General features: G+C 50.3%; 1 protein-coding gene across 1 annotated transcript; it reads left to right on the top strand.

Annotated features, from left to right (window-relative positions):
* The first annotated feature begins 2,884 nt into the window (after nt 1–2,884).
* FGF16 (fibroblast growth factor 16) lies at nt 2,885–14,353 on the top strand. Its single transcript, XM_064427193.1, has 3 exons — nt 2,885–3,513; nt 9,647–9,750; nt 13,336–14,353. Exons 1-3 carry the CDS (start codon nt 3,237–3,239, stop codon nt 13,579–13,581), a joined length of 627 nt encoding a protein of 208 aa, XP_064283263.1. The 5' UTR covers nt 2,885–3,236; the 3' UTR covers nt 13,582–14,353.
* The last annotated feature ends 345 nt before the right edge of the window (nt 14,354–14,698 follow it).

The raw sequence follows: 14,698 nt of genomic DNA, 5'->3' as shown, positions 1-14,698 counted from the left end.
ATTACATCTTTAACAGTAATTCCAGGTTTGGGGTGTCCTGTCAGCTGTCTGGCCCCTCCCCATCTTGGACCTCTGTCATTTTCACCAGAGCACAATTTATTTCTTTCAATTACCTCATCACACCTGACCCTTCATATAGATACTATAGCAACAAAACCATAATTTTTGCAATAGGATGCTTGAACTCCTCAGACAGTGGTAAACAAACACGACAAACAAATAGTCAACAAACTCACTTCACTACATTTTACTACCTCTGAAACAGCCTATATTTCTATAAAAACATAAGTTTAGGCTTCATGTGTCAAATTCTGCATGAACACCCCTTTTATAGCCACAGCTCTGACAGGAAAATCACCCCAAATCCCATTTAAAAACCAGACTCCTCATCCACTGCAGACACACGGGTGATGTTTCACATCACTGGATCACAATTTCCTTCATGTCTTCACAAGAGAACACTGCCTGGGTCTGGGGGAAAGGACCTGCAAGCAGGGACCATTTTAACCCTCCCTCTGGGGTGATGTGGGGAGCAGCACCTTACTGAGGGGAGACCCACCATGGCAGGAACCCACCTGAGGGGGAGAGACCCACCATGGCAGGAACCCACCTGAGGGGGAGAGACCCACCATGGCAGGAACCCACCTGAGGGGGAGAGACCCACCATGGCAGGAACCCAGCTGAGGGGGAGACACCCGCCATGGCGGGAACCCACCTGAGGGGGAGAGACCCACCATGGCGGGAACCCAACTGAGGGGGAGACACCCACCATGGCGGGAACCCAGATGAGGGAGAGACACCCGCCATGGCGGGAACTCAGCTGAGGGGGAGAGATTTTCTCCCCATGGCAGCAACCCACTTAGGAGAAACCCACTGTGAGAGACCCTCTCCAAGTTGAGAGACCTGCTGAGGGGACACCCATCATGGTAGAAACCTCCTAATGGGGAGAGACTTTCTGATGGGAAAGACACACTGAGGGGAGACCAACCATGGCGGGAACATTCTGAGGGGGAATCTACTATGGGGGAGACACATTACAGGGAGACTCACCATGGGATAGACTTGCTGAGGAAGAGATCTGCTATGGGGAGAGACACTCTCAGGGGAGACCCACAAAGGTGGAGTAAGAGCACATCCACGGTGTGGGAGACACTCTCTGAGGGGAGAGATCTGCCATGGCCGGAACCCCCGACCAGGAATCTACTGTGAGGGTGACGCCCATTGAGGGGATGGTGTATCCACACAGTCTGAGGGGAGAGACACATTGCAGGGAGACTCACCATGGGATAGACTTGCTGAGGGAAGAGATGCACTGAGGGGAGACTCACAATAGGGGGAACACACTGCGGTGGAGACCGTTTCTGAGAGCAGAGACCCGCTGAGGGAAGACCTGCCATGGTGGGGACCGTCTGAGGGAGAACCCACAGCAGGGAAGACACTCTCTGAGGGGAGAGACCCACTATGGCGGGAACTACTGAAAGCATATCCACAGTAGGGCAGACACTCTCCCAGGGGAAAGACCTGCCGAGGGCTTAGATCTGCCAAGGGATAGACTTTCTGAGGGAAACGACCTGATGAGGGGATAGACCCACAGAAGTGGGAACCCCCTGAAGGAAAATCCACTGGAAGGGAGAGACTTTCTCAAGTGACAGACCTGCTGAGCTCTCTTCCACTGTGTGGTAGACTTGCTGAGGAGAGAACCTACTGAGAGAAGAGAACTTCTGAGAGAAGACTTGCTGGGAGAAGACACCCGCTACGAGGAGAGAGACACTGCAGAGAGATCTGCTGAAGGAAGAGACCAGATAAGGGGAGAAACCTGCTGAGGGAATACCCATTATGAGGGGACCCACTGAGGGGAGAGACCCTCTGAGAGGATATCCGCTCGGGAAGAAACCCCACGGGGGGGATACCCCGTGGGGGGACCCGCTGGGGTGGACATCACCGGTGCCTCAGCTCTGCACGCTGATGCCACCCGGAGGAGCCGCGGCAGCAGAGCGGGCTGGTGGCCTGGGGGCAGTTTTGGGTGCTTGTGGTTGTTTGTTTGTGGGGTCTCTATCCCCTGGCGAGGCACGGCAGAGGGCGCGGGCGACACCCCGCTCCAAGGACACGGCAATCCAGGCCCGAACCCGGGCCCACCTGGGCCCCCTCAGCACCCGCGCTGGGCCCAGCGCCCCGGGGCGGCGCGGCGCGAGCAGCAGCGCCGCCTGCCGGGCAGGGCGGGGCCGCTCCCTGCCCTCGGTCCCTCCGGCCCGTCTGTGCCCGCGTCCCGCCGGTTCCCCCGCTCCGCCCCGCCCGGCTCCGTCTGTCTGCGCCGCGGCCGCAGCTGCCGGCGCAGATACGGTGTCGGCGGGCCGGGAGAGCGCGGAAACACCTGTTTCCAACATGGGGAAGGTGGGGAGGGAGCCCGCGGCGGGGCCGGGCAGTGCCGCTCGCTCTCCCTCCCCTCCCGGCGGCTGTAACCCGGCCGTACAGCCCGTGGGATCGCCTTTCAGAAAGATCGCGTTCCGTTTTTAACACGTTCGGCTGAAAAACGCGTCTCGACCCTCTCCTTACGCGTTGTTTTTTTTCCACCGTGTCCGTTCCGGGGGGTGGTGGGTGGGGGGCACGCTCGGGGCTGAGGCGGTGGCGGCACCGACGGACCTGGGGCTTCCGACAGCCCCGGGGCCACCGACCCGCCCGGGGGCCCTGACCGACCCGGCCCGTGCGGGGTCTGGGGTCGGGGCTGCGGGGCCGGGCAGGGCCGGCAGCGGGGCCGGGGCTGCCGGCGGTGCGGGAGCGGGTGCGTGCGGGGCTCCATGATTTCATCGTCGGCTCGCGGGGACCTGCCAAGAGCTGTTACGCCTCACTGCGATGTGTAGCTTTTTCCTGCCATTTTTTTCATAATAAAAGAGGGAGTGAAGCGGGGCTTTTTTTTTCCTCCTTCTTTTTTTTTTTCTTTTTTTTTAAAGGAAAAAAAAAAGCCAAATGCATCAGAGAAGGGGGGGAGGGAAGCAATAGCCAAAGGGGATGCCAGTGAGGTGTGGCTTGCATTTAAATATCCAATATGTCAATGTAAGGGGAGTGTGTACGTATATAAAGTGCAGTTCGCATCCGACGGCGGGACACTGGATCCAGCGATGGGAGGCGCGGGCGGCGCGGGGCCGGGCCGGGGCCGGCAGCGCGGGGCCGGGCGGCCGCAGCCCGCGCTCTGAGCGGCCGCTCTGCCCGCGCCCCCGGGGCCGCTCCGCTCCGCGCCCATGGCCGAGGTGGGTGGCTTCCTGGGCGCGCTGGACCCCGACCTGCACGGCTTTCCCCCCGCGCTGGGCGCCGGGCTGCCCCTCGCCGACTCTCCTGGCTTCCTCAACGAGCGCCTGGGGCAGATCGAGGGGCGGCTGCAGCGGGGCTCCCCCACCGACTTCGCTCACCTCAAGGGCATCCTGCGGCGGCGGCAGCTCTACTGCCGCACCGGCTTCCACCTGGAGATCTTCCCCAACGGCACGGTGCAGGGCACCCGGCAGGACCACAGCCGCTTCGGTAAGGGGCCGGGGGGTGCCCGAGCAGGTGCCCCGCGCGCACAACTAATTACCCCGCTAATATAAATCATCCCGGGACGGATATAATTGGCCTCCTAAACAAATGCGCTCACTCCCTAGCAATGCGGGAGTTTTTATTTCCAATTTCCTACTCTCCCGGCGCTCAGCCTTTCTGCAGGTGCACTAAAACGTGCCTTTGCAAGACAAACTAAAAAAAAAAAAGAAAAAAAATAATAAAGAAAAAAAAGAGGACGGTGACCAGCTTTAGCGCTGTCTCTGAAGTTAGTGGTGAGGGAGGCAGAACAGAGACGTTCCTCGTTGGAATTTCTTGGAAATTCCTAGATTGGAAAAAGAAATTCCTCGCTTTTTTTTTTCCTTTTTTTTTTAACTCCTCCTTCTTTCTGGCGTCTGCAGATATTTGTGAGCTGCTTTCTTTTACATGCATGACTTTGATTAGAAGAGCGTCTCCCCAAAGCAGGCAGGGATCTGTTGGCTGGAGGGGCGTCGGGAGCTGGGTTTGGGAAGGTTGCTGGAAAGGAAAGGGGGAAGCCGAAGAGGGAAAAACACTTAGGGGACCTCGGAAAGAAAGAAGATGGAACAATAGGCAGAGCACCGTGGATTTACCTTGCTGCCCGGGATACAACTGAAGAATGCAGTGCCTGTATCAGTGGCATACAAGAGCAGTGATCTCTAATGAGACTATATGTAATCTTCAAAAAATGCATCCCAAGCCACAGGCAAAGAGTACAGTCAGTTTGAGCACAGTGAGAGAAATTCCCGCTACTCCAGCATCTAGTGCAGGTGTCTGTATAAGCTATCAACATGTCCCCTGCCAGTGATCTCAGCTATGTTGTCAACAGGTTGCAAGACATGCTCGCAAGACTTTTTATAGTTTTCAAGTGATTTAACTCCTCTGTGAAAGGAATTCTTTTTTTGCCTTTACTTGTTTGCAACCAGTCAGTTCTGATACTCCGGGAAGTGCTGCCGCTGCTATTGTTGGAGGTGTAAGGCAGGTTTTTGGAGCAATTGGGGAAGCTTATCTTTCCATAAACACCAGGTGTGTGCATGGCATGTCCCTGCCTAAATCAACAAGAAAGTCATAACCCGCGGGTCAGAGTCAGGTACTAATGTGCTCGTGGGGCAAGCTTTCTTTAATTACCTCCTGAAAACACCCATCTTTTAACCTTTCATGCTGTAATACGCAATGGGTTTCCACGTTCAAAGAGTTGAAAGCAAACCCATTGCATCTGGTTGGTTTTAGTTCAAGCTGCCACGTAGTGTTTCTAGTCTATCAGTTCTTTTTCCTTACCTTTGTAGATCTAAACAGCCAGTTTCAAATAGCTACGTTTGTTTCAGGTCCATTTTTTATAAAGATTGAGTAAAACAAGTATATTTTCCAACTTGGAAAAAACATGTTAGACATGCTAAAACTTCTCATGGATTTTGCACGCTGAAGTTTAAGTCACACAGTGATTTCAATAAATCGAAGCGTTGGCATTCCCTAAGTGTTTTAGCAGTCTGCATCCAGCTCCGTAAACTAGACCAGACTTCAGATATTATAGTTTTCTGCTTCAGGGTTTTCCCAGAGGTGGTGTAAAATAAATAGTTATTTGTTGTAATTGCAAGACAAAGCCCCGAAGGATTAGACTGGAATCCTTGCGTTCAGATCAAGTTGGACTGAGCCTTGCTTCAGCAGAGACTCAAAGCAATAATGTATTGGCACACAGTATTCACCATCTGCGTTCAGTAGCCATGAATATTTAAATTCCAATGTTACTGGTATGGTTCATATTAGGATGTCATGTATCGATGCATTCCTAAATTTTGCATGCAACAGTCAGAAAGAAGTAACTTAGGAATAGACAGCCTGAGTGATTCTGGGGACTCCAAAGCTGTGGTGAGGGATGCAGAGGTAGATGAGGGGTTCAGGAAAGCACTTTAAAGCTGCCATAAATCTTGAAGCACCTGGAGAAATACTTAGAAATCCAGGATCGAGTCCGCGTGGCTGGAAGGTGCTTGCTGGTACCATGAGCAGATAATTAAGGTGCTCCATGGATGGCTGTGATGCCACAGCCCAGGCACGTGTCCAGCTGCAGGTGGGATGTTGGGAAGAACCGGACTTGGCATCCCTGTCTCTTCATTTGGAAGGGATTCAGGAATAGACAGGCAGTATCTGCACCCTCCCATGTGCAGCCATCCCAAAAGCTACCAGATGTGCAAGATATCCAACATCTTCCAGAGAGGAAAATAGCCAAAGCCCTGCTGATGTAGAGCAGAGTCCCAAGGTCCCAGCAGTGAGGGTTAAAGGAAGAGATGCTTTTGTACCACAGCATTTGGGGGTGTGACTGTAGGACACAGGGTGGGTACTGGCATCATCCACCCAGGCTGCCTGAGCAACCTCTTAACTGTCAAGGTCTGGAGCTTTCCTAAATCACACCTGTCTTCTGGAATGTGATATTTTATACTTCTAAGAACACAGATTCTTGCAAGAACAATGGAGTGCAGCTTATTTTTCCTAGAGGAGCTTTAATGCAAAATGTGGAAAAGCCCTCTAAATTTCTTGGAAGAAAGCTCATTGTCACACTACAGAAGTGCCCACTACAGAAGTGCTCTGGCAAGGTCACCCCCAAAGGATAAAGTGTTTTCCAAAATGTATCTCTCTCACTGCATCTATTCAGAACCTTCCTCTACTAAGAAATAAAGGATGATCAAAATCTGGAGGGGGTCTGGACTGACATTAGCACTCCTATGAGGATCCTTCTCAGAATGAAACTGAGAGAAATTTGCCAGGAAAATCCCTGCCAGGAGGAACTGCTCCTTTTCTGCCTCACATCTCTTTTACAGCAGCATTAAAGAAGTGAACCCAACGGTGCTGCTCACTGCAGTGGAGGAGAGAAAGAGGCCTTGAGGTTACCCTGCAGATGAATAAAGGCAGAAAACAAAGCTCTTCTGGGGTACAAACCTGCTCATGGATATGTTACACAGATTCCTAGAGAAGCTTCTGAGACCTCCAGAGAAAGTTTGGCTGTAATTTTGACATTCAGACCATAGTGCACCTGTTGCTGAACAGTTGTTGAGGTTTTTAGCCAAAGCTTTATGTTTGTAGCCATTAATACAATGTCTGATGTTTCTGTACCCCAGCTCCTGAATACAGTCATGTAAGAAGAGACAGGTGCAGGGAGCTGAATTGTTCTTTGAGGGATGGTTTAGAGTAAGGCGAGAGTGTGTGGGTCTGGTCATGGCAAAGCTCAGGAGATTATTCAGTGCTTTAGTGGTAAATGAATCCAGTCAGCGTCTTAATCAAATCTCTCCAAGTCTTATCTGGAAAGACTCAAGGAACAAAGAGAATGAATAATCAAAGTAAGGACAAAAAGAGGCAAGTCCTGGGAAAAAAAAAAGAAAGCAAAAGAAAAAAAAACCAAAAGCATGTTCTACCACAAAAACACACCGCTACAATTGGAAAGAGAATTCTTGAGCTGGCCCCAGTGGCCACTCCCTGTGCTGCTGGAGATCAGATGTACGAAGCTGCAATTTTGTCTACAATTGGAGTGAGTTAAGGACAGGATGGATATCCACCCACATATTTTCAGCCTTCACTCTGTCTCCTGACTTTTGTGGGTTCAAGTTACGTTCTTAATGCTCTTTCAACGTAGTCATCTTCCATGCATGTCTCCAAGTGCCACTCAGAGATCAGAAAAGAGGAATACTGCAAGGGATGTTGTCAGAAGAGATTGTCATGGGCACGTATTGGAAGAAATTTCATTTGCAAATCCCATATCTACCCAGCCTGCACCAGGTGAGGGATGTCTCATTCCTGCTCAGAGAGGGAAGATGCTGCTGCTGCTCCTGGCTTGGTCCTTCCCAGGTCTTTGGAGACCTGGATTGATGTGCCTCATACAGAGCATGCGTGTGGGCATACTCAGGAAAAGATCTGGGTTCCCCTGCCTTAGACATCCCTCAGTTTCTCAGTGGAACCAGCAACATTTTCCTGCTTCTCACAAAAAAGTGCTGATGCTGAGGACTGTGTCTATGCCTACATACAGGAAGGTCCATCTACCATTCTCCAGTTACTTGATATGTTTCACTTGAATTTTCCTTTGTCTCCAGCCTGGGAAACACTCCCCTGTTCCTGGCTGTATCTGTGTACTCCTGCTTTACTTTTTACACTCCCTGTAGTTGTCCATCTTTTCTCACTCCCTCCTTTTCAAAGAGTGGCTATGCTATGGTCTGCAGATGGGAAAAAGCTCTCAGCAGTTCAGTAACCCCCTCATGTCAGAACTGGTGGGTAGTGAAGGGAGGAAACCACCCCTCATCTGCACCTATCTCCTCCCTGTTTGGGATTCTTTTCAGCTAAGAACAGCTACTGAGGAGAGCAGAGCCAGGGTCTGTGCCTGTCTGCCTTGGAAAGTCTGCCTTCCTTGCCTGTGCTGCCTGTTCCTGATGTTTCTGCAGGCAGGATGTGTCCCCAGGCCAGGATGTGTAGCTGGGTATATTTCGGCCTGTAAAATGTCTTCTCTGGTCCATGAAGTATGTTTTGTGGTGTTTGCTTCCCTGTTTGCCTCCCAAGTCCATATTTCATGTCCCCTAGCACCCACTGGTTTCAGGGAGGGCTGGATTAGATGCACAAGCCCCAGAGCAGGCAGGGGAAAGGGAGGACAGAAGGTCTGAGGGTAGGTAGGAATTCCTGCAGCCGGCTTAGCTGCCAGCACCGATGATGAGTCTGCACTGCACAAAGTGGGTCAGGGGTGTCCATGGCCGTCTGGGCTGTCCTGTTTATAGGCAGTGATGCAGTGTCATCTGAGAGTTGTCACATCCATGCCCCAGGCTGTGGGGTGACCCAGAGCTGTGGCTGCCACTGAAGTCAGCTGGCTCAGGTGGCCACTTGTCACGCGGTGGCTTAAAACCAAGGCAATACTTTTAAGAGGAGCTCTGGGAGGTAACCTGATCAGAGCATCAATTGCCCAGGGCTGGATGTTTTGGGAGCTATATTAGGAGAGCTGGAGCCATGCTAAAGGTTAGAGGAACTTTCCCCTCCAGTCAATGGAGACATGCAGTCATCAGATGAGATGAGGAAAACCCTCTTCCTTCTGCCTCCCAGCTAATTAATCCTGCACTGGACACTGGCAAAACTGTCTGTGACTTCTGCATACATAGTGTGTGAAATCCATCATAACAAAGTCCCACCACTGCCTTCAGGAAGTCTTCCTGGGAAGATTGAAGGTCCCCACCACTTTTGGTGTTGGGGCTGTTTGTTTTTAAGTGCTTCACCAGAGGTTCTCCTGTTACAAGTCTTTCCCCCATTGAAACAGCTGCAGCTGTGGGGGTGCAGCAGCCAGACCCTGCTGTTTCTTTCCAGAGGAAATGAGGCTGCTGCCATCATAGCAGGCTGTAGCCCGTGGGTAAAACAGTTGCTGTTGCAGGGCTGGGGATGGCTGGGACAGATGCTGCTGCACTGGGAAGAGGCAGGAGGCTGGGACAGGCAGCAGGACATAGCAGGCAGGAGGGGTTCTGGCAGTAGCAGTGGCAGGGGGTGATGGAGGAAGGGCTGGCAGTGCCATGGTTCTGACAGCTGCAGAGGAAGATGCGTTTTTAACCTGTGCTTTGAAGCTGGATTTTATCCCTATGGCTTGTATATACATTTTGGGTTGACAAGTATGCCACTGGAGTGCCAGGATGAAGATAGTCCTCACAGACATCTCTTCTAGTGCTTTTCACTTCTTTTTACTGAACCCATGACATTAAAACCTGTAGAACAATTATCTTACTCTAGAAGACAAAATGACACTCATTTTGGTGAAGAATAAAACCTAGCAGGGTAACAGCCTTCTGACATTGCTGGTGGCCAGGCCCAAGTTTCTACATCTGTCTTCTTGGTGATAATTATGAAAAAATCCAAACCCAAACCAACAAAACCTTGCAAAGCTTTTCTCATTAGCAAAGACAATCCCACTTGGGCAACTCAAATTCACAATGCTGGGGAGAAGCCCAGTCTGGAAATCAGAAGATTGCACACAGATGGGACTATAGAGTTAAGAACTATATTGTTACTGGGAATGGCTGATTTGTTTGTGTTGCTGGAGCCTGGTGGTTTTTTTCCCTCTGTATGATTTGCAGAGTATTTTTTTTCTTTTTAGGGATTTTGGAGTTTATTAGCCTGGCAGTGGGGCTGGTGAGCATCCGTGGGGTGGACTCCGGACTCTACCTCGGCATGAATGAGAGAGGCGAGCTCTATGGGTCGGTAAGTTCAGGCTGGGCTCATGCCACCCTGTCCCACAGGCAGCACTGCAGCTTGTGGCCTCAGCTGTGTCACAAGCTGCTCTGTCACAGGCCCTCCACATCCTTGGGGTGCCAGTGATCTCCATCCTACCCTCGATGCCACTGCTGTTTTAACATAATATATGAGGAAATTGGGTTTGAGAGAGGATTCACTCCTGCTGTGAGAGCCCACAGTGGTGCCCAGCCCCCAGACATCACACTGAGGTTTTGCCTTTCAGAAGTGGTGTGGCAATGGCCAGGTAAAGGCAGGGGGACATTTAGCAAAAAGCCAGGAACTGTTTATGTGTTTACCCAGCCTGAGTAACACATCAGTTTTAGTCACCTCTCATGATCAGGTTTGCACCTATCTGCAGGTCTTGTAGCCTGAGTGTTATTGTAAAATTCTCTGTAACTCCTTTTAGGAGTTTAGAGCTGCTGTTCATGATTTCCTAGAAGTGCCCTTTTCAGGCTAAAATTTTCCATGTTTTTACTAAAAACCCCAAGTGTAAACTCGTTAAGTGTTATGACTTACAGTCAAAATGTCAGGTTTTAACAGCTGGGCAGAGGTGCTTCCTACAGGTTAATTTAACTTAGTTCCTAATTATTTAGCTCAATTAAGGGTGGATCACAGTAAAAATAAAATGAAATCAAATAAACCAGTTTTAAACCAAAGCAGAAGGCAGCAGAAGGCAGCACTTCCTCTCACCATCAGATAAGCTTCAGTGTACAAGTTAAAGCTCATGTACTCTGCATACACAGAAGCTGTAAGAAAACCTTTGTTTGGCAAACAGTAAACCAGGAGTTCAGCTCATTTTTCCCTGTGCCATTTCCACCTGAGACTGCTGCAGACCCTTCCACCATTTAAGACAGAGCTGCTGATGTTTATATGAGATTGTCCAGAGAAGCTGTGGCTGCCCCATCCCTGCAAGTGTCCAAGGCCAGGCTGGATGGGGCTTGGAGCAATGTGGGATAGTGGAAGGTGTCTCTGCCCAGGGCAGGGATGAGCTTTAAGGTCCCTTCCAACCCAAACCACTCTGTGATCCTCTGATCATCAAATTAATGCACCAATAACTGTTCTTTTCCCACCTCATTTCTGTAATAGCTTCTGCCCAGCACAGCAGCTAAATGCAGAGACAGTGGTTAAATTATAAATGTGCAAAATAGAAAAAATAAAAATCACCAGGATTCCATAGACCACGAAATCTCCTGAAGCACACTTCAGAAAGCAGGGCTAGAGCAGCACCTCTCCTGTCAAACTCTAAGGCTGCTCAGCAGCTCCTGGAGTTTCAGCTTTCACTCATGCCTGCTGGAGAACATGAGCCCATGTTTTCCCCCCTCTTTGTCTTCAAACCCTGCAGCTCTGATTGTGAATCGAGTTTCATGATGGGTTAATTAAATTCTAGATCCCGTGTTCATGTTACAACACAGAAACAAAAATAGGGTAACATTTTACAGCACTGAATCTGGAAACAGAAGTGACCTGAAGACAGTCATGGGAGCTGTCCCTGGCCATGGCAGGGGTCTGTAATGAGGTGATCTTTAAGGTTGTTTCCAACCCAAACCATTCTGGGATCTTGTGCACCAGGCAGGACGCTGCAGGGACACACTCAAAAGGCTGCTCCAAACTGCCGGCGTCATGAGCCAGGTCCCCAAATAACCCTGGAGTTTTAAAATCTGGGACACGTGGGTTGTACAATGATGGCTTTTGGAACTCAAAAGCCACTACAGTATTCTTAATTAAAGGTCCATAAAACAGCGCCTGACAACAGCATTAGCATTACAATGGTATTTTGGGAGATCACAGTACAGCGGTATTTTTAAATTTTCAGCAAGTTTATTATTTCCCTCTGTGCCAATTTTGCCTGATGCCTGTGTTGATGCAGCCAGGGCCAGCCATCCCCACAGCGACACGTGGAGTCCCCTCAGGACACAGAGCTTTTCCTCCTGTCCCTGTTGACCTCATGCCAGCATTTCTGTAAAGCTCCCCAGGGATTTCAGAAATGCCACTAATACTTAGGGCAGCAAAAGTCACGGGCAGCACCTTGCCTGCTGCCTGTGTGGTGTCAGGTTCAGTGGGGACATCCCGGGGCTTGGAAAGGAATAAATCACACCTTGCAGAATCACCCCAGACTCGCCAAACATTTTCCACAAGCACTGTACTCCAAACTGCCCAGTGCAGCACGGGGGAATGGGGGCAGAGCAACAGCCAGAGTTCAGCCAGTCATCAGGTTCCAACATATTCCAAGTAGATGGCATCTGAGAGGAGGGAAAAAACCCAGCCTGTATTTATTGACAGAGCTGGGAAGAGAAGCCCGCAGTTCTCTGGGTCTCAGATGGCCAAGGCTGTGGCCCAGGACTTTTGGAGGGCTCACAAGTCACCTCAGGCTTTATTTAATTAGCAGCAAAACATTGAAAACAGGTTCTGAGCACAGGTGAGCTCCTGGATTGTGTTACAAAACACATCTACTGCAGGCAGTAACATTTACTGAGCACTCAGTGTGCTGCAGAGGGGACACATTCCCTGCCCAGATAGTTTACAGTGGAGGGACAGTGGCTGTAATCTTAGAGCACTCTACATTTGCAGGCTGCCCTTCAGCTGAAAGGGCTCCCAGTCACCCTGGCAGTACCCTTGTGGGATGGGAAGGCTGGACCCTCTGTGACAGCACAGCAGGGCTGGCAAAGCCACCTGTGTCCTTGTGGGGCAGAGGGACAGCCAGGCACATCCCTGTAGCTGACACATGGAGACGGGAGGGAGAGAGAAGGAACACTGGACATGAACGAAAAGTCCATCATCAAACAGCCAAGAGCCCCCAGCTGTAAGGGCTGGATGGGAAGGCTGGCTGTGGCTGTGGTGACACCAGTGCCATCTGTCCCCCCATGCCAGCGTGGGATGCACAAACCACACACTCTTATCACATCACCTATGGCCACCCTAAATGTCCCCTGGGGTCTGGCATGCCACGTCCCTCTGGGTCTTGTTACAGCCTCCCATCAAAACTCACTGACACAGCAGGAGGTGAAATCCTGAGCAATGCTTTCATTCCCATCTCAGTGCATCCAGCTGTGTGCCCTGAACTTCCAAAGCAGTGTTTGCTCCTGTTTTCCTGTTTAGAACCCTTCAGATGTGCTGCCTGCTGCTTCTGTCACCCAAGAGAGGGGATTTGGGGTTTGTGGTACCTTGGAGGGGGCAGCTACAGAGGGACATGTCCCTGCCTGTGGCATGACCACCCCAGAGAGCTCAAACTCACACCTGGACAGGTTTGGATCTTTGTCGTGTGCCTGTCTGATTTATTCATGGAGCACCTTTGCAAAACCCATGCCCACCTTCTCCTGCTTTTGTCCCCTTCCTCCTCCAACTCCAGAGGTCCTTGAGTCTTGACCTGTGCCCATTTCCAGCTCTCATCCAGGGCAGTCATCCCCAGCAGCACAATCCTCATCCTCAGGGGAGCCAGAGGAAGGCAGCTGGGAAAATGCTAGAAAAACAAAGTAAGGAATGGTGCCAGTGCTTTCTCTTGTACCTTTTTAACACGAGTGTCTCTTTGCTCCCCTGCTGCGCTGCCCACGGCAGAAGAAGCTCACCCGGGAGTGCGTTTTCCGCGAGCAGTTCGAGGAGAACTGGTACAACACGTATGCCTCCACCCTGTACAAGCACCCCGACTCGGAGCGCCAGTACTACGTGGCCCTCAACAAGGACGGCTCCCCCCGCGAGGGGTACAGGACTAAGAGACACCAGAAATTCACCCACTTCTTACCCCGGCCTGTGGACCCTGCCAAAATCCCTGCCATGTACAGAGACCTCTTCCACTACAGGTGATGGTTCCTGCAGTGTCAGTGTACATACTTGGCCTCCCAAGCTTTTTTCCCAGAGCACTCTATTAATAGTCATTCCATCATTCCTGTAAGAGTAGATGACCTAGGGAAGCACTTACATTGAATTCAGACACTGCTGTTCCTCCTTGTTTCCAGTGTATATCGAACCTGGGTTATTTATGGGGCGGGGGTAGGGGAAGGGAGGGAACCCTGCATTTAATCTTCCATTTTCGTTCACTTTTGTTACCCGGTTGCTACAAGAGAGGCTGAATATTCAATGTTATGGTTGCTTAAAGGAATGAGCAGGTGAGCAAACCAGATCACTGGGGAAAAGAAAGCCCCAAAACAACCTAAAAATGAAGAGAAGAAAAGAAAACAAAGACCACAGAACTGCTGCATATGTTGCTGCTGAGCTGGGATAGTTCCCTGCAAAGGAAAAGCCTTTGAGTGGTGCCCTGCTTAAGCAGCCTGGGAGTTTGCTACATGGATGATGCTCCATGGACTGGTCCTGATTTGTGGGGTTCTTCCTGCTGTTGGGGTGGGAATGGGGCAAGGAACATTATTCAGATGTAAGCATGGATACTGTGCATAAGGACAAAACTATTTATAAAATGTATATGATATTTATTTTATATATTTATTTATTTCAAAATAATTTTATTTTTAATGAGAGATGCTATGACCGGATTTTCATCAGGAAGAATAAGGTCCTACTGAAACAGGAAAAAAAATGAGTTTTAAGAGCTTATCGGCAATAAAATTGTCTTTATATTACAGATTTCTTGCTAGCCCTTTTTTTTTGGCACTCTTCAACAACTAACCCGATATTTCCCCAGCAACATGAACAATAAATCCACCTCTGAAAGGGCTTTGTGCAGTAAAGAACAATTACCTAAGCCCCAAACTCCTGCAGGAAGATGACATCAAATCACAGGTTGGGAAGCACCAGCTCGGTGTCCTTGGGGCGTGAGGCACCCCCGTGGATTTACCATCCTGCTCAAAACCAAGAGAACAAACATTTGGAGCATCTGCTGTGGTTTGGATGGACCCATCAGTCCTGCAATAAAACCAGCACATCTTGCATGAGGTTTACTGCAGCACCATGAAAAATCCGTGGAGAA

This window comes from Passer domesticus, chromosome 7 (genome assembly GCF_036417665.1).
Source record: "Passer domesticus isolate bPasDom1 chromosome 7, bPasDom1.hap1, whole genome shotgun sequence".
In the NCBI taxonomy this organism is placed as follows: Eukaryota; Metazoa; Chordata; class Aves; order Passeriformes; family Passeridae; genus Passer; species Passer domesticus.
The sequence above is the reverse complement of the archived record's forward strand: the minus strand, read 5'-3'. Positions and strand labels throughout refer to the sequence as shown.

Excerpts from the sequence above, each read along its gene's own strand:
- FGF16 (XM_064427193.1), top strand. The coding sequence starts at position 3,237 with ATGGCCGAGGTGGGTGGCTTCCTGGGCGCGCTGGACCCCGACCTGCAC. Across the intron at positions 3,514-9,646 it reads GCAGGACCACAGCCGCTTCG|GGATTTTGGAGTTTATTAGC; the intron begins GTAAGGGGCCGG and ends TTTTCTTTTTAG. Across the intron at positions 9,751-13,335 it reads GAGGCGAGCTCTATGGGTCG|AAGAAGCTCACCCGGGAGTG; the intron begins GTAAGTTCAGGC and ends TGCCCACGGCAG.